The following is a 24,291-nucleotide window of genomic DNA, read 5'->3' as shown; positions in this document are numbered from 1 at the left end:
AAGCCCTAGAACTGTGCCTTTTGTTAACTGCTGAAAATCTCTCTCTTAGAATTGAGAATTACTTAAAAAAATTCACTGGATCCAGTGTAAAAGTGAGCAATGTCTCTGATTCACCACCCAGCCCCAGGAAGTGCTACTTGGCAGCTTTCCGCTCCTGCAGAACTATCTTGAGGACTTACTTGAGGGGAAGCACCTTGACTGATACCCCAGCAAGCCCTTTGCCTTCCCCTTATAAAAAGGGGGGGCATTTCCTGATCCCACCACTAGTTTCTAACAAAGAAGCAGTAATAGCTCACATTTATCTTGGTCTGTTGCTGCTCCTTCACTTTCGGGATCGCTTGGCAAAATCCATGGCTGGTGAGCAAGTTGAAGTTGGTGTAAGAATTCATCCTGTCAGAAATAAACTAGATGTAATTGAGACTAAAATGAGGGATTGATTAAATAAACCAATGATTAAAGACCTCCCAATGATTTTAAAACATGCCCTCAATTGATCGAGATTTATTTTAGCTGTCTTCTCCCTTTCCAAATTGTTGCCTGCCATTTCCCTTCTAGGGAGACAAAGTCAGATGTGGGTGCTAGAGCTTTGAGCTCTGCACATATTGGTGCCATGGCAGGCCCTTGTTTTCACCTCCTGGGGGGGACTGGCTGGATAAGAGACAGGACAATTATCCTGCCCCAATAACAAAAAGAAACATCATATTTAAGTAAGTGTGCAGTCAGGTTTCTTTGGGACAGTCAGTTGGAATTACTTTTGAGTAGCCTGATGCAGAAAGCATATTCTTTTTTCATCTCGGTGCTTGTTTTTATTTAAGAAAATTTTACTCAATACAAACTAAATTAGTTATTTGGTTAAGAACAGAAATGGCATATAGATAGATTGACACTATACACAAAAGGAACAAATAAATGCATTTGAACATGGATGTAAACCATAAGAAAATTTAGAATTCTCATAGCAAAGTATCCCACACCTTTTAAATTGCTTTCAGATTAGGGAGGATATTTCACACAGAAAAGAACTGTTTTAATTTTAACTTGGTTGGGATTTTAACTCAGGATTCACACGAGGATGGCTTCTGTAAAACACTGTAAAGTGTTTCTGAATTGTCACTGTTTGTTTTAGATTTAGACAATAAGAAATCTAGGCAGTTCCTTTGACTAAATAAACTTTTGTTAAATGAAGCACATTATTGAAGTTTTCATGCCTCATAAGGTTCTTCTTTCCAATGCAAGTAAAGACTACGAGGAATTTATACCACCTTCAAGAAAAATAAAATAACTGAAAAAAGCAGTTTATAAAGCAGTTTCAGCACCAATTCAGTCATGAACTCAGGTTCCTATATTATTTCATTCCTCTTATGTTTTTAGCACAGTAACAAATTTCTTATTTGAGGCAGCTTTTAATAGGCATTGGTAAAATATTTCCTTCAGGGCAAGAGATTAAAGACCAGACAGGAGGACATGTCTTCAACTTAAGAAACAGAGTTCACTTTTATGTTTCAAAACCCACAACCTTTTGAAATAAGAGGTAAAACTTCCATTGATTCAAATGCTTTTGTGTGGGAGAGGCACAAGATGGAAGCTGCTTTGGCTACTTCTATGGATTCACTGCACTTCTGGGCAACTGGAAATCACTGAAGCTGGAGGTACAGAAGCTAAGGCTAGAATCTGCTGTGAAAACGGCCAGAGGGGAATGTGGAAGTCAATCACAATAGCATTTCCAGCCCAAAGCTGTGCAAAACTTTCTTCAGAGAAGAAAGAGCGCAGCTAGGCTGAAAGCAGCAGAACATTTAAGTATTTTAGTCCAATAAATCAGATAATTTGGACTAACCTGGCAACAACACTATATACAAAACTATATTTACTAGGCTTATTGTGGTAAAATAAAATGGGAAGAGGCAGCCAGGCCAAGTTATAGACTTCTCCTGAAGCAGATGGCATAGTCTTTCCTCTCACAACGATACTGTAAGAACAAATGGCTCTATAATATTACAGGCAGGGATGCTGTGAAATTCTCAGCAAGATTTTTCAGCAGGTGAATGTACATTGTTTGATATTAATGATCAGACTATGAGCCAATCGGAGATATGTTGAGATTGCATTGAGCAACATGAACAGCTGCAGAACACTAAACCTGCAGCTGCCTGTTGGTCAGAAGCCAACTCACAGCTGATTGGCAAAGTGGCTACAGAACAAAATATCTACACAGTGAAGTTGCAAAAGGAGCTTTTCCCTCTCCTTCAAGCTGAGTGGGGACTAAGGTTGCCAATTCTGGCTTGGAAAATTCCTGGAGATGTGGGGTGGTAACTAGGGATGGCAGAGGTTGGGGAGGGAGCTCCATGAGGTTGTGATGCTGTGAAGCTCATCCTCCAAAACTTCCATTTCTCCCAAGAGAACTAATCTCTGTAGTCTGGAGATCAGTTGAATTGTGAATTTATTGTATGTGGCCATAGGCCTTCACAATCTAAAATCATTCATTGGAGATCAGTTGTAATTCTGGGAGGCTGGCAACACTAGCAGACAGAAGCAAAGCAAAACAAGGAGAAAAAAGGCCTATTTCTTTTCCATCCTTTCCAAGCTGGGTGAGGACATGTAAAATTCTTTTAATTACTACATTGCAAATATTTCTCTTATTTTCTATGCATCCCACACAGAAGGTGGGATAGGTAGAAGAAAAAGGGAAATCAGCTGGGCTTCTGTGGGACCCCTCCCCTCTGCTACATTTCAGCAAATCTGGGAGGCAGCAAAATGTTCAGGGTGGGCAATTAGAAGAATTAAGTTCCAGTTGATCTGCTAGGAATGGGCTTCTGATCTTCCCCGTCCCATTTTTTTTAAAAAAAACCTTTGCTGAGTACAGAGATAAACTTCACCAGCAGCAAATTAGAAGTCAACTCCCAGCTGATCTTTCATCAAACTGGGAATTAGCTTCTTATGGCTGCAAGTAGCTTGTTTCTGCAAATACACACAATAAAGTTACAAACAGATGAACAGCCCATCGATTAATTGGATGCCTGATCATCACTGTTGAACTGGCAGGTGTTTGAGCAACCCTAATTATAGCTGTTTATTGAATTCAGTCATCCACTAGACTCCTTTCTTTCTCTGCATTATTCAGACATTTCTTTGTGTAAGATGCTTTCACTTGTTCTGAGCCTGGGGCAGGGCATGGTAAAAATAAAAACTAATGCACAAGCCAAAAAAATGCATTTTGTTTCATTCCTAACAGCAAAATGCAGCAAAAAAATAAAACAAAGCCTTGAACTCCCCAGCATTAAGCTGATAAGAACAATCACAGACCTCAAATAAACACTGCCCTGAAGAGATAAAACAGTTTGGGATTTCAGATGTCACACTTCATAAAACACTGAAGGAAACACTAATGATCTAATCCTCAAACCTATTTGTCTCAATTGAGGTTTCACTTACAGAAAGATCTGCAGGTCTAGAAGATGAAATGCTATAAGTTCATGTAGGAAAGGATTTTAAAAACTTGATTTATTCATTTTGTGGCGATAATAAAAACATTTATCTATGATATGTTGCTTGGTTAGAATTTGAACTGAGCTGGTAATGCAACACACCTGCAAGTTCTGTACAGCGTTTTTCATGCCAGAGTAACTGTAGGCATGTGTACAAGAACTCAGTCAGATCACCAGGCAACTTGTAATTCTTTTAGACAGGACTGCAAAACTAAAATCTTGGACTTTTTACAAAAAGAACTTCACAGCTGACATGTTAATCTTTGCCAAATTATTTGAGAGTCACTCTATGCCTGTTTAAAAACTGCCTGTTTGTTGTATGTAAGAAAAGGGAGAATTAATTTTATTTATTAGTATTCTTCTGTTAGAGATCAGGAGGCCCCTAATTTGAACAAGAAGGGAAACTGGCAGAAAACATTCCAGAACTTGTTATGGAACAGCAGAAAATATATTTTAAAATAACATTTTTGAACTGAATCATTGCTTGGTGATGGAAACAAGGATTGCTCACAATTCCTCATTCTCAACAAAAGCTGCCCCACAGCCTGGTTTATCACATTCTTACATAAAGTACATTCCAAACACATTTAATTCTTTGTATATCTGCAAGTTCCAATCTAATGCAATGCTTTATTTCTACACAGATGGAAGGGTGGGAACAGCCTTGACGCAAAGAGATGGCTCTCTCTTCATTATTTGCATGGTGGTAAGGATGTCAAAGACATGTTAAGATAGCAACAAAACAAAACTGGGTAGAAATTGTGATAGATGAAAAACAGGTATGTTACTCCACCCTCCAATTTACATTCCAGTATAGAAAGATCTTAGTTTTTTCCTCCAACTCCTTGAATTATATTATTAGTTTTTATTCTTAAATAATTCTCTCAGTTATTCTTCTTTCCCTTCATAATTCAGTTGTGAAGTGCCATATTCATGACAAACAGAATAGAAGCATTGGTTTGGGTTAAAAAGCTTCCCAATGTTTCTGCCAACAAAGTATAACAATAGGAATTATATTTATGAAACAATTTTCTTCCTTTTTCTTCTCCAGGTTTAACTTTCAAAGTGACAACAAAACTATTAGCCAGAGAATATTTTATACATTTTCCCTATTACATCTTGAGTGAGTTTGATTTTCTCATGAAAATCTTCCATTAAGCCTAATCAAGCATACAAACAGACATAGAACCTTCAGTTATTCTGATATTATTGCTGCTTTTTGCTATTCATTAATCTAAAATAATATGCCACAATATATAATTGTTTTAAAACTAACAGGAGACAACATTAAATCACAATTTTTTACAATCACAATTTTATAGGCTTGTATAATTAAAAAAAACTTACTTCAGATAAACTGCTTCCTTGAGTGACATTTCCTAGAGCGTCCCCACTTGTTTCAAGCAGGACCCCTGAGGGAGTGCTGACAGTCCTCCCAAGTTGGTTCTTTGATATTAAAGACCGACTTCTTTGCATACTAATGATTCCTTCCTTATTCCCTTGGTTGCTAGGGGACAGAGGTCTTTGTAACAAAGTATTTGAGGTTGCAGACCTGTTCACTGGAGCTGGCAGCACTGAAGATCTGTTCATCTGTGTACTGGGAGATTGAAGCGTACTGTTTGTGACACTGGAGACCTGCAGTCTATTGTTGCTGGATAATGGTGGTGATTTGTTTCTTTGAAGCTGGAGCTGAATATCTTTCCCAGTTAGAGATGGCACTTGCGGTTCTGAATCCTGGCCTAGTGTAACTTTAAAATTTCCTTGATGATCTAGTGCAACTAAATTAGTTTGAGTGCTACTGATGCTTCTTGATAATCTCCCTTCTTCCCATAGTGCTAGGTCCTTTGCAATGTCTGTGTATAAACAAAAATAAAGGCATAACAACAACAACAACAAAACAAGGTAAAAACATCCAGAGGAGACTCCAGGGTTTTTTTCCCAATCAAAGATATTTAATTAAAATATTTTTATCCCAGACCTTAGCCAAACAATTCCAAGGCAGCTAACAAAAAAATACTATCAAATCATCACTCAAAATCAGGTTTTTTAAAGAAAGGCCATTTAATAGCATCACCAATACAAATAGGACAGAAGGGTAAAAATAACCCAAATTAAAGTAGGAGCAGGATATGAAAGGGAGAACTAAAACAAGATTGAATGCATGCAAAACAAAACTGAATAACAATATTTTGACTCAGATGTTTAGGAACAAAGCCAGTAACTATGGAAGACTTTCATAGTTACTATACCACTATGGGAAAAGGCTCTGTCTCTGTTAACTTGAGAGATGATGTTCTAAATCAGTGGTTCCCAAATTTTTTGATATGTCTAAATTTACTTTGTAGAGACCCATCCTGGACTGTCCTAAGAGACTGAGAAGGGTCGAGGAGATGTGGGAAGATGTCAGAAGTCAGCAAAGAGGTGGCTGGCACCCCCCCCCCCCTTCTTCCAGCTACTATTCCAGTTACTAGTTACCAGATAGCTTTCCCCCCTCACTATTGTCACAAAGGAGGAGGGCAAGGCAAGAATACCCAACTAAAATAACAATCAATTTTATGCAAAATATTGTCTACTTTTTTCTTCTACTATGGTGACTGCCAAAATGATAATCCTCATACCACTCATTCTGTGCACTGCAATCTGGCCAGATGTTCAAGTATTACTTATGGCTAGACATGGGCACGGACCAGAAAAAAACAGAACCATGGGGTTCGTGGTTCATGGGGTTTCCATGAACCACAAACCGGCATGGAACTGGCCCAGTTACGAACCAGTTCGTGGTTCGTGGGATTTAAATGCCCCTTTCCAGCAGGAAAAGGGGCATTTAATTATTTAAAGGGCCCTTTCCTGGCACTTGCAAGGGGCAGGACCCTTTAAACTATCAGCTGGCAGGCGGGGAATCCCCCTCCCGCCACCTGCCAGCTGATAGTTTAAAGGGACCTGCCACTTGCAAGGCAGGACCCTTTAAGCAGTCCAAACCTGAGCCCCCAGCCTCAGCCCCAGCCCCAAATCCCACCCCCAAAGCCCCTCACCCCCCCAAGCCCCAGCCCCCTACTTATCTTCCCTCGGATGCTGGGGTGGTGGAGACCTCCACGGCTGCCATTTGAGGGGCGGGAGGGCCCTTTTCCACCTCCTCTGCTGCCGTGCAGGCCTGCAGTGCAGTGGAGGAGGCGTCCACCACCCCAACATCAGATGGAAGGTAAGTGGAGGGGCTGGGGCTGGGCAATTTAAAGGGCCCTGCCACTTGCAAGCAGCAGGTCCTTTGAAACTATCAGCTGGCAGTCAGCGAGGTGGGGGAATCCCCCCTGCCACCTATCAGTTGATAGTTTAAAATGACCTGCCGCTTGCAAGTGGCAGGAAAAATTTAAATGGCCATTTCCCTTGGAGAAATGGCCATTTAAACTGGCCCTTTAATATTGGACCTGCATGGTATGACAGTACACACAAATAGTTTTCTACATTAATCATGCACCATATGATGATATTTTAAATAACCACGAAGTTGTAGCTTATTAAATAGCCACCAAGTTGTATACATCAGATCTCAGTGCTGCTGGCACTGTAGAAAAATACTGAGGTGACTCAAGTTTGATGGGGCAAGGTGTTTCAATCTGCATTCAAACACCAGAATAAATTACAGTTTATAAACCATTCCATTATTTAATTCTGGAGATGTAACTGTGTATGTACGTGTACATGCATGTCAGGGGTCTATTTTCTTTCGAGGCACAGTTTAGGGGATACATTGGTTGACAGAAAGTGACTGATGATTGATAAAAGAGAAAGAGTGATTCCTGTAAAAGTATCTTCATAACAAAAAAAGAAAATTCAGTGGAGCAGTTAGACAAAAAGGGGAAGGTAAACTTATGATCCTTAGGCAAGATCCAGTAGGAGTTGACTTTATTATGGAAGCTCCTTTCTGTCCCTCTCCACCCACACTTATCATAAACAGGTGGCCTTAATGCTGAGGCTTTTCTAGTAGCCTGGCAATGAAGGGGACTTCTGGACAACATCTGGGAATTCCGCTTAGAGGCAGGAAAGGAGGCAAATAACTAATGAATAGGGATTTACAAAAAGAAAAAGGGAAAAAAGAACTTGAGGCCTCTTATGTATGCAACAAACTGGTTTAAACAATCTATTGAGGCCTCGTATGTATGCAACAAACTGGTTTAAACAATCTATTCATTGTAATGTCTGGATTTAGCCTACATTTCATGTTAATCTTCTGATCCTAAACTCTCCACATTACACAGATGTTGAAGAGATTTAAATTAAAGTATTTTAAGAGCACATCCTTCTTTAAAATCTAAATTTAAGATTCTACTTTTTAAAAGTGTGGCAGGTTCTAGGTGCTGATAAAATGTTAGCCTTGGATCACTTGTGCATAAACCATTTTACTAGATCTACCTGAGGGTTGAATAATCTAGATAAACAGCACAGCGAGGAACTACACTCTGCCAAGTACTTTCACCAGTGAGGGGAAGCACCATTGAGGCAAGATGTTTTCCACAGTCTTGGGCCAAGCTTGGCATGATGCAAGGAGATCTGTGAATGCATCCTTCCAGCATTTTTAAAAAATTGCACAGGGTCGATGTAGGTCAAACACACACACACCTATTATGGTTTTTCCAGCAATACCGCCCTTCTATTTTTCTTTCCAAGAATGACCCTTTGCCCCAGGGGTCATTTCGTAGAAAAAGAACTACAGGGAATCATTAGCATAACTCATTAGCATATGCCACGCCCCTTATCATCACTGGGGGAGGCTTTATCACCCTCCAGAGTGCCCTTTTTCTCCCTCCAGAGGAATACAGATACGTATTCCTAGGGCCCTTCTGGAAGATGACAATCAACAGATAACAATCAAAAGATGACAAAAAATAACCTCAGAGGGAAAAAGTCACTACGAAGTGTAGTGCACACTAAGGAACAATGCTGTTCTTGCAGTGGCAAAGATCAAACTGAGAGAGAGGTCCCTTCAATGGGCTTAGACTGCAGTAACTCTGCTTAAAATTGCACTGTAAGTCACTTAACTCTACAATCCTCTCTAAGTGGCCACCTTGTGCACTTGCTAGGCCAGTACAGAGCTTTCTAACACAGTTTAGACCTCAACTGCATCTCCTGGGCAACTCAAGAAGGAAATGGCATGCTAGGCAGATAACTGAAGCAGCAGAGCTGAGTAGACATGGGCACAAACCGAAAAAAATTAATGAACCGGTGGTTCATGGTTCGGTGCCCACGTCGAACCAGAACCAGCGAACCACAACAAACTTTTCCTGTTGCCGAACTGGGTTGAGGTTCGTGGGCGTCAGAATGGCCCGTTGGAATTAGAGAGCCCATATTCCTGGGGAGTGTTTAACAAGCTCTCCTCTAGCCATTACCCACGTTTGTTCAAGATTGAAATAGGGATCCAAGCTCCAATTAAACTCTCTCTGTCTCTCTCCCCAAAGGCTAGCAAGTAGAAAGCAACAGCTCTGTCACGCTCCACTGCTCGCTGAAAGTGGAACCCAGCCTGGGAGCCCACTGCTTTTTATAAGCTGAGGTCCCATTGAGCAACACAGGAGGTCTGTGGTTGGCCATCAAAGCTGCCTATCAGGGTTTGCAGGGATGAGATTGGAGTGCCCATGGCTACAGAACACCCCTCCCCCTCCCTCCAGGTGTCTTCTCCCAGGTTGTAACCACTTTGCAGCTCCATGGTTGGAAGGAAGACCTGCCAATCAAGGTAAGCTGGGCTTCCATTCAGGTTTCCAGGGCGAAAGAAGGAGTGCAGACAGAGTTCAGGTATTCCCCCAGCTCCATTTCCAAGGGAATTGATTGATGGTGCCTGACTGTCTGGCTTCACGAACTACGGAAGAACACACTGAACTGCACCTCTAACGAATGCTGGTTCATTAGCCATGGACGCTCACGAACCACTGGATTGTGAATGGAAGATTGGGCAGTTCCTGGGGGTTTTTTGGTTCATAATGTGGTTCGTGCCCATGTCTAGAGCTGAGCCTCAGATGAAATGAATTTGAGATCAGTGGATATTTGTATTCATGATCTGTGGGTTGATTTTTCTCTCTCTCTCTATACCACCCCCCACTCTCTCTCCCCCTCCAATTAACCCCCCCCCCACACACAGTTTCTCTCTCTCCCTCTACCACCCCACCACTCTCTCTCTCTCTCTCCCCCTCCAGTCCACACACTCTCACACACACACTCAGGAGTCAAAAATGAAAATAAAGCAAATGAAATCAAAGCAGCGTACCCTCCTTTATACCAGTAGCCCAGCTTGCAGGCAGGCAATCACTCACTCAGGAGTCACAAATGAAAGTAAAGCAAGTGAAATCAAAGCAGCTTACCCTCCTTCACACTAGCAGTCCGACTTGCAGGTAGCCACTCACTCACTCAGGAGTCACGAATGAAACTAAAGCAAGTGAAATCAAAGCAGCTTACCCTCCTTTACAAAGATAGCCCCGGCTGGCTGGCTGCTGCCTCCGCTTCCTGCTGCTAAAGAGACGGGCAGCAAGGAGGCAGCGTTGAGGAAAAGGAATCATGTGGGCAGGGCCAAAACCCATGTGATCTCTTTTCAGAGTTACCAGAACGCCGTTCCGGCATGATCCGCCTCCAAATGAGCCCTGCTTTTCCCCACTTCCAAGGCTAATTACAGGGCTCTATGGGAAGGAAAGGCTTAAACTCCTTTCCTCCCGCTACTGTTGTTTTCAACTGCAAAAAAGGACCTGCATGACTGCTGTTTAAAAAAAAAAAACTGGGAAGATTTCCCATTGTATTGACTAGCTTGGCCTTAATCTTTACATCAATTTGGGACTGCAATAATAACTATAAATCATACTTGGAATATTACACATGGAACTATTTTTCAACAGCTATTTACCCCAAATGCTTTCTACAACTAAACAACAGCATTTCTTTCTGTATAGGAGGTAAGATGACTTTCCATCATAAACCAAGGCTTGAATATACTGGAACTATTCCATTGGCAGCAAGATTTCTAGCTACAGAGCATCACTTTCTCAATCATGTCCAATTCTATTTACTAATAAAATAAATAAAATTATGGGGGGAGGAGAGAGCATACAATTTTATTAAGTTAATTTTGTGTTAATAGTCTAAAAATGCCTTTGGCCAATTTTAAAATACCCTTTTTGATGAAATTTGTCTGGGATTTTTTGTTACTGTTGTGGATGATTTTCTCTGGTTGAGAAGGCTGTCTTTTCAGAGGGAAAGTAGACAGATGGTTAGACTACGTGACTTTCTGGTCACTTCTTATTTTAGAATTCTTCATAAAAAGCAGGAAGACACTTCAGATGAAATACGAATTCCATGAAATTGAAAAGGTGTGACTATCACTAGTGGATGTTCAACATCATAAAATAGTTTCTTTCTAAAGGACATGATAGATACACATTTTTAGCAAGACCTCACAGCCAAATTTCAGAGTGAGCTATAATTTTGTAATTTGAATGTTCTAAGTTAGTATTTATGATGCCTCCTTCTTTTTTTGACTTAACTTAAAAGGCCCCCTTCTTTTTTTGACTTAACTTAAAAGGCACTAGAAGTGTTTTTATATTAAAAAATAAAATATTTTATTTAATATAGAGGGGGAAAGTCAGGTGAAATCAGGGGTTGAACATTTCTGAGGTAATTCAATATAGATAACTCTGAGGTAAAATCAGTACATGCACAGACTTTAGTTCTTATGTTTCAAACTAATGAGAATTTCTTAAGCTGTTCACAGTAACTTGAATCTTTACATTGAAAGACTTTTGTTTCAGTGTTTTCCCAATCACTCCAGTACACTTTCTTTGAGTATTCTCTTATGCTTTCAGTTTCAAGAAGGCTAGTACTTTTTCCAGTACCCAACCCCCTTCTCTTGAAACACCAGTACTGGCCTTGAGTTTTTAACTGACCCTTAAGGTCTCCAAAGGCAGTTTCTAAGCACATCAGATCAGGGATCTCTTCACCCTCCAGAGCTAACTCCCTGTTTAACTGGGAAGGGAAATTCTCCTCTCACTAGAGATCTATCCCCTTTCATTGGCCAGAATCAGAGTCTACGCCTACATCCCAATTTTTCCCCAGTTCCCTGTCTGTGTTAAACTGCTCTCAGTTAGGGCTCAATCTCAAAAATGTCAGTACTGGCCTCCTCTCAGCTAGGGCTGAAATCAGACCCTCCTTCTCGCCAGCATCCAGAACTCTTTCCCTGTTCAGCTCATGCTACTCAATCAGATTCCTTAGAGTAGCCTATCATTCAAGGCTCTCTGTTTCTGGGAAGAATTAACCCTTTAGTCCTTCAGCTGTTTGTACAGCACTTCTAAGCTTTTAAAAAGTGCAGTCCATCACAGTATTGTATACTAATTTTATTTATTTAATAAAATTAAAATCTAAATCTAATTGGAAGAATGAGTTCATCAAATGAGTTACATTCATTTTAAACTGTTTTTCTTTTAAGGTAGCATGTGTTAAGCTTTGAAAACATCAGTACTTTGGAAACTAGAATACTTGTTTAAATCCCTTGGTTCAATGCATGATACTTTGGATACCATAACTGAAACCAAATGTAGAGTGAGTTCTCTTACAATTAAATTAACCTCTGTTTTTGCAAATGACTTGGTTCATTGACTTACCTCCAGTGAATAAGAGGAAGGCATGTTGGAAAACTGATCAGCAATATTTATGCTTCACTGAGAGTTCAATGAATTTAATAATTTTGGCTCAAGTTCAATTATCTGCAAGAATGGATTCATTCTGCTGATAAGCAAAGCATTTTAATCACTTCTCCACAGCTAATTAAAAATGTCCACTACAAACTTCTTTACATTTATTTAGCATAGAGTATATCTCATAAGTCTGAGTCAGCATACATTTTTCCAGTTGAAAAAAAAATCAACTCTATCTCAAAATAAGAAGTGTCACTAAATATGTATCCAATAGCATATCTGGGGCAGCCATTACTTTAAGAAATCTCTTGCCAGTGGATGTTAGACAGAAATAAGTAGAACCAATGGAATAATAAATAGAAACTTTATTAACATAAATCTATATACTGTAAAAAGGTAAAAGTAGTCACCTGTGCAAGCACCGAGTCATAACTGACCCATGGGGGGGCTGTCGCATCACGACATTTTCTTGGCAAACTTTTTACGGGGTGGTTTGCCATTGCCTTCCACAGTCATCTAAACTTTACCCCCAGGAAACTGGGTACTCATTTTACTGACCTCAGAAGGATGGAAGGCTGAGTCAACCTTGAGCCGGTTATTTGAACCCAGCTTCCGCCAGGATTGAACTCAGGTTGTGAGCAGAACCTAGACTGCAGTACTGCAGTTTACCACTCTGAGCCATACTGTAAATGACTACAAAAGGACTGTAAACAAGCAGTCTGCTGGAACTGTAAACCGTTGCTCGATAACAGTGTGTGACATACAGCTTCTGCTACATTTTAATGTAAAAACATAGGCCTCTGTGGCCCACCTGTAAGAAATGCACACAACACCACAGAGTCAAATAGATTTAGCCCAGATCTTGAGTGTTTTATCCCTGCTCCAGTGGTAAACATGAGTCCCCTTTAGTTTAAGCCCTTTCATTATTTCTGCTTTTCGGCTTCGCTTGGCTGAGAAAACAAAACTGACTTGAAGAATGTAATTGCTCTGTTAAGTGCCTGGAAAGTGTCAATTGATAAGATAATAGGCCCTAGGGCCCCAGAGCAGCAACAAGCCTATGAGATAACAAGCTTGACTTCCAGGCCCTGGGCAATAGTTTATGCATATCCTGTCAGAAATAGGGTACCTTTGGTTGTAGGAGATGTTATATCTAACTCCTCCATTTAAGAAATGGTCAAGAGAATGCCTCTTCCATCAGCATAGAGACAGATTTACAATGGGACCGTGTTTTGGTTAACATATGTATGAGGATGAGAACAGATAAACACTGGCCTTGAAGATGGCACATATCTGCTGAATGGTTACTTTTATTGCTGTAGGAGGTGCCAAAGGAAGAAGTGTGTGTTCTTTGATATTATAAACAAATCTTAATTTGTGGAAGGACAACCCAAAAGTTGTAATTACCCAAGGAAGCTTTGCCAGATCATATGGACGTTACCTGTTTGACCAGTAATGTCTCTTTTGTATAATTCTTGCCTATGTCTTGAAAGGTATAAGACTCCAAGTCAAGAGCCTAGACCCTCGAAGAGTTGTTTGGCTTCTGAGGGCCTTTACTCTCTGTATCCAGTTCTCTTCCTGTTTATTAATGAACATTCTTTTTAGTTATTCCCTTCACAGGATTTCTCTGTGTGTTCCTTAATTGGGCTAGGGACACATTGGTCCACTGTTTGCCTGGAACTCCAGTATCTAATGATCTACAGAAAAATGGTTAGACATATTCAAATTCTACAACAATAAAATTGGCAGTACATGCGGCTGAAGAATGAAGAATAAAAAACTTCCTGGCCTCCAGCTTAGTTGTCAGAACACTATCTCCTTAGCCATTCATCCTAGATGAGCAAAAAAAAAAAAAAAAAAAAAGCACAGCAAAGCAACAGAGATGAGACACACAAGACACGGGCATGCATCACCAATAGAGATGGGCACGATCCGCATTACGAACGAAAAAAACCCACGATAATGGTGATCGCGCGATCGTGACCCGGTGGATCGTGATTGTCCATGGCCAACGATCCAGCGGTCGGGAGAGGCCTGGATCAGGGCGTTCGGGCTCGATCTGGGGATCCAGACACTCAGGCACCAGCGATCTATTCCCCTCGCAACGGAGCCAGGGGAATGCCTGAGCTCTGTTTGCCCTCCTTCTGTCGCCCTGGAAACCCGAATGGAAGCCCATTCCTTGATCAGCAGGGCTTCCTTCCATCCACGGAGCAGCAAAGCAGTCACAAGTTGGGAGAAGACACCCAGGGGAGGGAGGGGGAAAGGGGTGTTCTGTAGCCATGGGCACTCCAATCTCCTCCCTGCAAACCCTGATAGGCAGCTCTGACGGCCAAACACAGACCTCCTGTGTTGCTGAATGGAACCCATGCCTATAAATAGCCGTGGTCTCCCAGGCTGGGTTTCACTTTCTGCGAGCAGTGGAGTGGGACAGAGCTCTTGCTTGCTACTTGCTAGCCTTTGGGGAGAGAGAGAGAGAGAGACTGAAAGAATCGGCAGCCGCCACAACCCACCTTCCCACATAGCTGGGAATACCAGCGTGCCCCGCTTTGGCATACACGATCCACGGTTCAGGAACGGGAGATGATCGGTGTGGATCATTAATTCGGGATCGTCGCCGGCACCAAACCACAATCTGCTGGCTCGTTAATCTTTTTTGGATTGTGCCCATCTCTAATGCATATTCATATTTATTATTTATTTATTTAGAAAATCTGTATGCTGCCTCTCTAGACACCTGTTCATGGCTCACAACTAAAACATTAAAATGAGGTGGACCATTACGGACAAGCAAATCTATGTACAAGAACGTGAACAGTCACATTTTTATTCTGCCCTTCCCTCAGGGACCTTAAGTTCTCCCCGTGTCCATGTTATTCTCATAAGAAACCCAGGATGCAGGAGAAGATGAGAAAGACGGCCCAGTGCTAACTAATGAACCTCATAAAGGAGCAGGCATTTGAACCTGGGTCTTCCAAGTCCTACAACGCACTGGCTTGCAATTCAATAACAATTTTAATGATTATTACGTGAAAAGACTTGAATCAACCTATCTCTTGCAGATTAAAAAAAGGAAGTATCTGTTGACCAGTTTAAATAATATTTTGCTCATCTAAGAAGAAAACTGTAGCACTTAATAGAAGCAAATTCATACTATAAAGTTTCCACTGTGACCTAAAATATATTTTCTAATATAAGCCCTGTATCAAAACATTGGTGGGCTTTTAAAATTTGATGATGAAAATGACCTTCAGCTCTCTCAAATGAGCTTTCCCTTGGGTGAAACTCATGGGCAATCCTACTACTCATTGTTAGCAGCTAGTGGTAAATGTCTGAATGATAGCAAGCATGTGTTGGTTAATTTACATGAATCATGTTACTTACTATTCCACTCTTACCAAGGTTGGCACAGGACCAGATATATCATAGCTGTTCTCACACTGCTAACTGTAACATTAAGTACCAAGCCTCAGCTATCATATTTGTATACTTTCTAGGTGTTGATACTTCAGAAATGGTTTGTGAGGAGCCCCAGAGACAATTAAAATTATTTCTTGGATCATGCCACATTTTGTCCAACACTCTATAGGCATGATAGTGACAACCATCAGAAGCAAAGGCACACCACTTCTGAACATTTTAGCTATTGTAACTAACAGGGTATATAGATCTATTATGTTTGTGTCTAATTCTTTCTTATATGTTATAAAATGAATTTTATAAGTTAACAATGATTAACATAAACTGCACTGTATTATCATTGAAGATCCTTTGGGTGTTTTTATTAACTCTTTTTCATTCAAAGGTAATAATCCTTTTACAAAGTGAACACATTGCTCACAGGTTCAGGCTAGGGTAGAAGAATTTTCATTATAACCAGTCCTGTGGCTACTAGGGGTGTGCGATTCGGCATTCAGAATGCCGAAAGAAAGCCAAAAGAAACCTCTTTCGGCTTCTTTCGGGGTACCCGAAACGTTTCGGGGACAGCCGAAACGTTTTGGGTATCCGAAAGAAAGAAAGCCGAAACGTTTCGGCTTTTTCGGCTTTCTTTCGGCAATCGAGAGAATTGTCGCCATTTTCTTTTTGCTAGGCGTTTGCCTTAGCAAGCGCCTAGCAAAATCCTGCTGGAAGCTAAGGCTTCCTGCAGGCTCTAAGAAGAGGGGAGGGGGGGAGAAGGAGTGAATCACTCACTCCTTCTGTCACCCCCCACCCCACTTGCAAAGGAGGGAAGGGAGTCCTGTGCTTTGCCTTGCAAAGCTGAGAGGAAGAAAATGCATTCAAACTGTGGAGGGAGAGTTGTATGAAGCTGGTAGTTATGATAATCTTGTCTAGTGGGCTTCTTTTTCCATGCCCTGTTGTGCCCTCCTACTATGTTACCTGAATATGTTCTAAAATTTAGAGTTTGTCCTTTAAAAATTTTTTTTTAAGATTCTCTGATGTGTAGTTAATTGTGTTGTTCTTTTGTGTGGGCGACAGTTATTGTGATATGTTGTGATTTGTTGACCTATATTGTACTTTGAAAGTGGCAAAATAAAATTTTTTCTAACTTTAAAAAAAAATTAAGATTCTCTGATGTGTAGTTAATTGTGTTGTTCTTTTGTGTGGGCGAAAGTTATTGTGATATGTCATATTGTACTTTGAAAGTGACAAAATAAAGTTTTTTTCTAACTTGAATCACTGTGTGTCTGTGTTCCCTTCTTTGATGTGAGGTTGGTTCCCAGCATTGGGAACAATGGGGCAGGATAGGCAGCCTTCTCTGTAGGGGGGGGGGTGTCAGGGGGTGGTTGTGTGTCAGGTGCTCTTTCCCAGGGATAAGTTGGCACTCAGGAGTGTGCCCACAATTGTGGCACCCCTGGGCTGTGCGGAATTGCCCTGGGAAAGAGAGTTTAGGAGTTCTCAAATGGGGAAGGGCTGGCCAGCCTGTCCCTGGGGTTATGGTGGGTGTGGGGCAGCTGGGGGTGGATTTGGGTCTGTGAGGGGCTAATGTGGGGATTTGGGTCTGTGTTTGGCAGATGGGGGGGAATTGGGTTTGTATGGGGCAGTAGGGGGTGGACTTTGGGGGCTAAGAGCACCTACTTGGGGAAGCCATGAAATGGCCCCCCAAGGGGGAGCAGGCTGAGCCTTGGTGGGGGGTGGGAGGAAGGGTGGGAGAAGGGCCCCAGAGGGTTGGGGGGCATTTTGCATGCAAAATGCCACCCCTGGCAAAGGAAGCCTGCCTCTTCATTTTTTCCCCATAGGAAATAATGAAGAAGAAGATGAGCAGCAGTGCTTCTTAATGAGAGGATAGGGGGACCTGGTTTGGGGGGCCATAACATGGCCCCCCAAAGTCCAATCGGTCTGAAACTTGGGGGGTTGTTAGAGAGGGGTTAGAGGAAGGTCCCCACCAATTTTGGCTTGATTCGGTGGGACAATGCCTCCCCCAGGCATCTGGGAAGACGCGGAGGCATTTTCCCATTGAAAAAAGCCGAATCCCGAAAGCCGAAAGCCAAAACAAAGCCGATAGCCAAGAGATTCTCGTTTCGGGTTTCCCGAAACGAGAATAACGAAAGAGGGTGCCTTTGCACACCCCTAGTGGCTACCTCTGACACATGTCACATTTGCAGCCTATCAGGCACTGGAAAATCTTTGAAATGTGGATTGAGCTGGGAAGTGGCAAGTTGTTACCTTGACAGATGTTTAAACACATATTCAAAACACATTATAACCCACCACCCCTCTCAAAATAATTGCCTAGTGGCTTCACTATATAACTGCCACAGAAAAGCAATAATGTGAATCAATGTTCCAGTCCAACAGGACAAGAAGAATAGACAGACACAAGATACAGCATTTATACTATGAAATGTGTGAGTGCTTCCATTTCACTGCTTCTTTATGACACAGTAAGGAAAATTCATTACATGTTTTGTCTGATCATTCTTTGCTGGCATGCTAAACTCAATTATTAATGGATGACATGTTCTGTCAAAGATCTTACACCTCTTTCCGGTGCTCCATACCTGTCTGCTCATGACTACTTTCACTATATCACATGATATGGCAAATACCTCCCCCACCCTTTGCATAAGAATGTTTTATACTATACTAAGCGACATATGCCTTTGGATACCTTGACCTCCTGATGCATTTTCCTCCATAGTCTCAGAACATTTTTGTCCAACATAAGAAGCATTCCTGGCTCCATTTGTAAAGATTAGGATGAAATTTTAAATTACAAAACTAAGGACAGGGATTTGAGTCCTTAGAATCAGCTCCCTTTAAACATTTGGCATTAAGAAGAATTCATTAAAATAAAACATTCTGTGATGATAATGATGGACGATTATCCTTGAACAAGATTTCCATTGTCCTGTTTGCACAAAAAATATGCATTTAATACCTTGATATACTTCATGGGCTTAATCTTATAAATCTTTCACAGCAAACAACTTTATTTAAGAAACCACTGCACAAACAGGATTATTCTAGGGGGTGTGGAAATCATGCAAAATGGCTTCATAGGACTGCATTTCCTTCAAATTCTGAGTTTTCTGGAGTCATTTAGAAAGATTTATGTAGTGCAGCCTAGCAGTCTCATCATAGGGTTTTCAAGGCAAGGGATTAGCAGAAGTGGTTCTTCTGCTTCACAGTACTAACCTGAGTTAGCTGACATGACACTGTCGCTGTCTGTGAAAGATCCTCCACCAGTGTCACTTTCCACTACTGCTGCTGCTCAGTAGCTAACCTTCAAGAATCCTGCACTGCTATCACCACTGCAACATTCAATTCTCTTCTGCTGATGTGACCATTGATTCCTGAAGGGAGTGGATGCATCTTAGTCTGGAGTCTCATCTTTGACCATTTCTCCTTGAGTGACTCTTCCAGGAGTTTAGACTCTTGACCAAGCCTGCGCTCCTGATGGTGTTGCTCTCAGCTTCACTGACACACTCAAACCCTTTCACCACGTTAAGGAGTGTATCCAGGAGGGGGGGGGGGGCTAAGACTTGGAAGAGCAGCTGTGAGGGAGCTAGATAAGATCCTCAAAGATAAAGATGTCTCTCTGGGAACCAAGATCAAGGTAATTCAAACAATGGTATTCCCCATTACGATGTATGGATGTGAAAGATGGGCAGTGAAGAAAGCTGACAGGAAGAAAATGGATTCATTTGAAATGTGGTGCTGGAGGAGAGTTCTGTGGATACCATGGACAGCCAAAAAGACAAATAAGCGGGTATTAGATCAAATCAAGCCTGAATTCTCCCTAGAAGCTAAAATGACAAAACTGAGGCTTTCGTACTTTTGTCACATTATGAGAAGACAAGATTCTCTGGAAAAATCAATAATGCTAGGAAAACTAGAAGGCAGTAGGAAAGGAGGAAAACCTAAAATGAGATGGCTTAACTCAATAAAAGAAGCAACATCCTCCAGTTTGCAAGATCTGAGCAAGTCTGTCAATGATAGGACATTTTGGAGGTCTTTCATTTATGAATCATAGGGTCTCCATAGATCGGAGGCAACTTGATGGCATGTAACACGCACACAGCCTAACAGTAATAAGAATTATTGACCCACATTGACAAATTAATGAGCTATGGAAATAAATGTGTGAGGAAGTAGTACAGGTAATTTTTATTTTGATACACAGGTTCAATATTGGTCTTAAAATGAATATTTTGTGACTCAATAATGTACAATAGAAATGAAGACTCAGAAAAATATCAGTTAACTTCTCATTCATCCAAATTATTTCTACAAGTCAACTACATACAAAATCTAGTTTTTAATAACATTGTACTTACCAGCAAGGTGTTTTTCCATGGTCTGCAGTTCTTTTGCAGCCAAGGAATCTTTTAATAGTTTCTGGCTTGGAGTATCTGTACTTCTGGAACTCATGTCTATATCCCAAACTGGTTGACCCTAATGTGATTAAAAACAAGAAGAAGACTAGAATGTTTGTCATCTGTGCTTCAAAATTCATTTTTTAAAAATCACACAAAACCTTTAAACGGCATGTTCTTTTAATCAGTAACTAAGGTAGTGTGTAGTATTGCTTACCTGTGTACTAAGTGTAACAAACTGAACACAATGGGTCAAAACCTGCAATGATTTATGCTTGGTATGATCTTAATGACTTCAGTGAGAGCGCACTGAGATTAAGTCAACATCAATTTGGCCAAATATTTATATAATTCTTAACCTCTAGAGACAAAGCATCATTACCAACACAGTTGTATGACTGCAAAAATAGTTCTTTCATATAAAACAAGCCATGACAGTGTTACTGCATTTTGAAAGGCTGTTGGCAAGGGAAAGACTTTCTCTGTAATTTGGCTATCGAACACTGGGGTGTTCAGAATTACTTATATTTGTTGGAACCTGATCAACTGACTTTAAACGTTTACACTGAAAAACCATGAAGTAAACTTAGTAATCTTTTTAATATGTTTTGTGGAGATAACAAAAAACATATGACCAGATGTAGAAGAAGATTCAGGGAAACAATAAGACCATATATCAATTGAAACACTTTTAGCTATCCATTTTTAAAAGAATTTCCCCCCCAAGCCCAGTTCCAAGCAAGACATCCTGTAGAGCTCCCAATAATGTCATCCATGTGCCATAGGGTTTCCAAAGCTATCTTCCCAACCTGATTTAACTGGTGCTGAGGTGATTGCTATGGTGTGAGCAGCTGTGGAGGTGGTGACAGACGTGATAGGTGAGAAATATACATCTATCTTCCTGTTTCATTCCTTCTTGTCCTCATGCCTTAGAACCGAGAATACAGTTTTGGCAACATCTGAGGTGCTGAGAATCCTAGAAATACTCCAGAAGAAAGAACTGTTATCTCTTCCTACCTAAAGAACAACTCTTATCTTTTCCTTGTCTGCCTGACATTGCAGTTAGTGAGATTAGGGAGGCTGAAAGAAGAGGGTCTTGTGACATGGATTAAATTTTTTTCCAGATAAGAACTTTTGGGTTGTATTTTGCATTTCAGAGGCAAGCATTATAAGTCACACAACTTCATTTTGAAGCTAGTGGATAAAAATTTGGTGGCATTACTATCTGATTATGAGGATTTTTTAAAAATATAGTTTATTAGTTTTGGAATATAAATCACAGGTATTGAAAAGTAACATAACAAGTTATATGGGGGGAAGGTTAGACTGGGGAAATGGGAATGGGGTAAGAAAGGGGAAGAAGGGGAATGTCTTCATATTACTCTGCTCACAATAGCCTCGAATATATCTTGCAATATTCTTGTTAAGTACATTGTAGTGTTTATAATAACTCATAATTTCTCCTCCGTCTTTACTACCTTTATCTGGGAAAAGCTTCAGTAACCAAAAGATCCCTCTTAAACAGATATAAATGTCTATACTATACTATGAACTCATATATATATACGATCTATATCCCTGGGACTTTCAGCCCCAGAGGCTATTCCATCTTATTGCTATTCTTTAAAGATTCCAGCTCAATGCAGAGCCTTCACATTGGCTAGACTTAACTCCTTCCCCTCCAAAGTGCTTTCTGGTCGTTTCTCTGGACTCCCTTATTCTGAATGAGTTTGTGACTGTGGACAAGGAAAGTTAGAGACCTTCGATCATATAATAGTTTTTTGCCCTAAGTGGAGTAAGGAAAGAGAGAGATTTATTATTCCTATTATGTTAAAAGAAAAGCTTCCCTTCCTTCCTTGGGCAATCTCAGTGTTATTGTCTGATAACTTTCCTGACAATCAAACCTCTGCTATAGTGACTTCCTTTTTAGCCACGGTGATAAAGAAACAAGATTTTCATGAGTTTAGATAGTTTAAAGTGATAATGACGAGTTATGTCTATGTGAATTGGGTATGTTCAAGTGTACAGTTCATATTTTGTTGGTGTTTGTATGGCTTAGGGCTTCGGCCAGAAAAGCAATAAACATATTATTATATACGATCTAGTATCTAACTGCAATTTCAAGCCTTAGAAAGCTATCTGGAGTTTTAAACAATTACTCCTTCTATTTACCTAACTTGGTATATACTTTGCATTTTTCCTAGCCTTTACTTAAAATAGTCTTACACATTTTACATCAATTATTTGAACATATAATAACCTCCCTAAGACTTTTTGAAGAGAGTGTTCATTTAACATCTTAATTAATTTTTATCCTGGTTTTCTATCCTTTATTTCATTATTCTACTTCTTTTCTCCTGGGTTGTTTCTGAGAGCATTTAGTCTTACATTCTTTTTACTTTTTTCATTCTTTACTTTAATGTAAATATCTTTTTCTTTTTATCATTTCATCCATAACATGTCACACAGATTATTGTTATTCTTACATTGCTCCCCCCATATCAATTTTACCACTTTCCCTTATCAAAAGAATCAGATTTCTTCAACTTGTTTTCAACAAACTTTCTAGATCCCAACTTTATCATATTTCATAGATACATATCTAGTCATTTTCAAGTCCTCAAATTCAGCTACCAATTATCATCATTCCAGCAAACTTAGAGTTTACTGAGCTGGGTATCCTGATTATGCTCTTTTCTTTTCTTTTTTTTCCCTTCCTTTTTTCCCAATACACTTTCAGTTTGATTTTTGTTTTTTTCCCTTGATTATTAGATTTTAAAGTTGGTTTCTTCAAATCCTTAAACAGGCACTGGTTAATGCAGCTTGGTTTGCAGTTCAAGTGTGGAGTGTAGCAGAGTAGTTTCCAGCTTGTCTTCTTTTATGTCTTCCAGATGTTCCTTCGTCCTCTTCTTTATACCTTTTCTTTGTTTTCTGGATCCCTTTTGTTGCCTTTGTTTATTTGTTAATCTTTTTATCTTCCGTTTTTTTTTCATATTTCCATTTAAATTTCTGTTGACGCGCTCTTTCTTTTTGTGCTTGTATACCAGCCCCCTGTTTCAGGTCTGCTACCTCTTGGAAATCAATAGGCTGGGAATTCTTACCATTCATTATCACCTTCAGCTCTATTATTTCCATTTTGAGGTTTTCAACTTGGTGCATCATTTGATCTAGTGCACTATTTATTTGACTGGTAGTTGATTGTAACAAGTTCTGTAACTCAGTTCTGGTTTTTTGTAGCAATTCCATTATTCCTCCTTTTCCAGCAAATGTCAGTAGAGAAGGTCCAATCTGGTGGGGTTAATATCGGTCAAATAACTCCACATAAGTAGTTTCTGTTTAGAAAGTTGCTATCTAGTCCAACGCTATGAGGAAAGCAGGGGCCGGAACTCTCTCCATAGAAAGAAAGACAGAAATGATCTCCCTTTTCCCCTGTATTTTCTTCTATAGCAGTCCTTAAAATTCCATTTTCCTTGCACTCCTGTCTCCAATATCTCTAAGTCATTAATTCCCTCCAGCACTCATTTGCACATTCAGCATATGGGGCAGATAACAGCAGAAGCAACAACGAAGGAACTTATACATCTGCAAATCATACCAAGCTTCAGCAATTTTCAGTTAGTTGTTATATTAACATTCCCATCTTATCAAATTGTTTTCCGTATTTAACTTTGGTCCACGCCATTTCTTAATAGGAATATTTTCTAGTTAACAATGTTGACGTCCCAGAATCTTTTTTCCCAATGTAATTTGAGTTATCTACTAATTAAGCCATAAAGTCAATCTTGTAAACTATTCACGACCAATTAACAAAACTCACACATCCCACAGAGGAGGCTGTCAGCAGCAGTTGTAAGCAGAAAGTCTTTGCAGAGAAAGATAAGGTGACTTATCGGGGGCTAGCAGCTAAACACCATAATGGCTCTGCCTCCGTCTTGAGCTGAAGGATTGATTCGGGGAGATTTCCTCGGCTGCATCCCAGGATCTCTTCCAAATAGCATCCAAAGCTTCAGGAGTCTTCTCCAAAGCCCCCCTAGGAGTCTGGACCTCCTCCAGATGGAGAACAGCTGTCTTGAGGAGCCCCAAACACAGCTGACTCCCACTGCAGCCGTTCCAAAAAGCCTGATTATGGGTTTTAATACTTTTTATTACCTTCACATTAACACATTAGACCTACCTTGAAAAATTTCACTGAATTTAGAAAGTGTAGTGAGTAAGTGATAGGGATGTAAGATTGCAGTCCAATCCATATGAAAGTAAACATGCAAAAGATCAGCCAGCACAACTGCCTTGCTAGTCTAAAGCAGCCAATACAATTCAAAACACAGAACTCTAAATGTA

General features: G+C 40.4%; 1 protein-coding gene across 1 annotated transcript in view; it reads right to left on the bottom strand.

The window, feature by feature from the left end:
• Positions 1–24,291, bottom strand: part of C7H8orf34 (chromosome 7 C8orf34 homolog) — a 151,207-nt gene that overhangs the window by 10,864 nt on the left and 116,052 nt on the right. Inside the window, exons 11-13 of the mRNA XM_054985159.1 lie at positions 19,915–20,032; positions 4,830–5,335; positions 297–390 (exon numbers count right to left, since the gene is read on the bottom strand). Coding sequence (XP_054841134.1) covers positions 297–390; positions 4,830–5,335; positions 19,915–20,032 — 718 coding nt within the window. The remainder of the gene's footprint in view (positions 1–296; positions 391–4,829; positions 5,336–19,914; positions 20,033–24,291) is intronic.

Source organism: Eublepharis macularius, chromosome 7 (assembly GCF_028583425.1).
Source record: "Eublepharis macularius isolate TG4126 chromosome 7, MPM_Emac_v1.0, whole genome shotgun sequence".
Classification (NCBI taxonomy): Eukaryota; Metazoa; Chordata; class Lepidosauria; order Squamata; family Eublepharidae; genus Eublepharis; species Eublepharis macularius.
The sequence above is the reverse complement of the archived record's forward strand: the minus strand, read 5'-3'. Positions and strand labels throughout refer to the sequence as shown.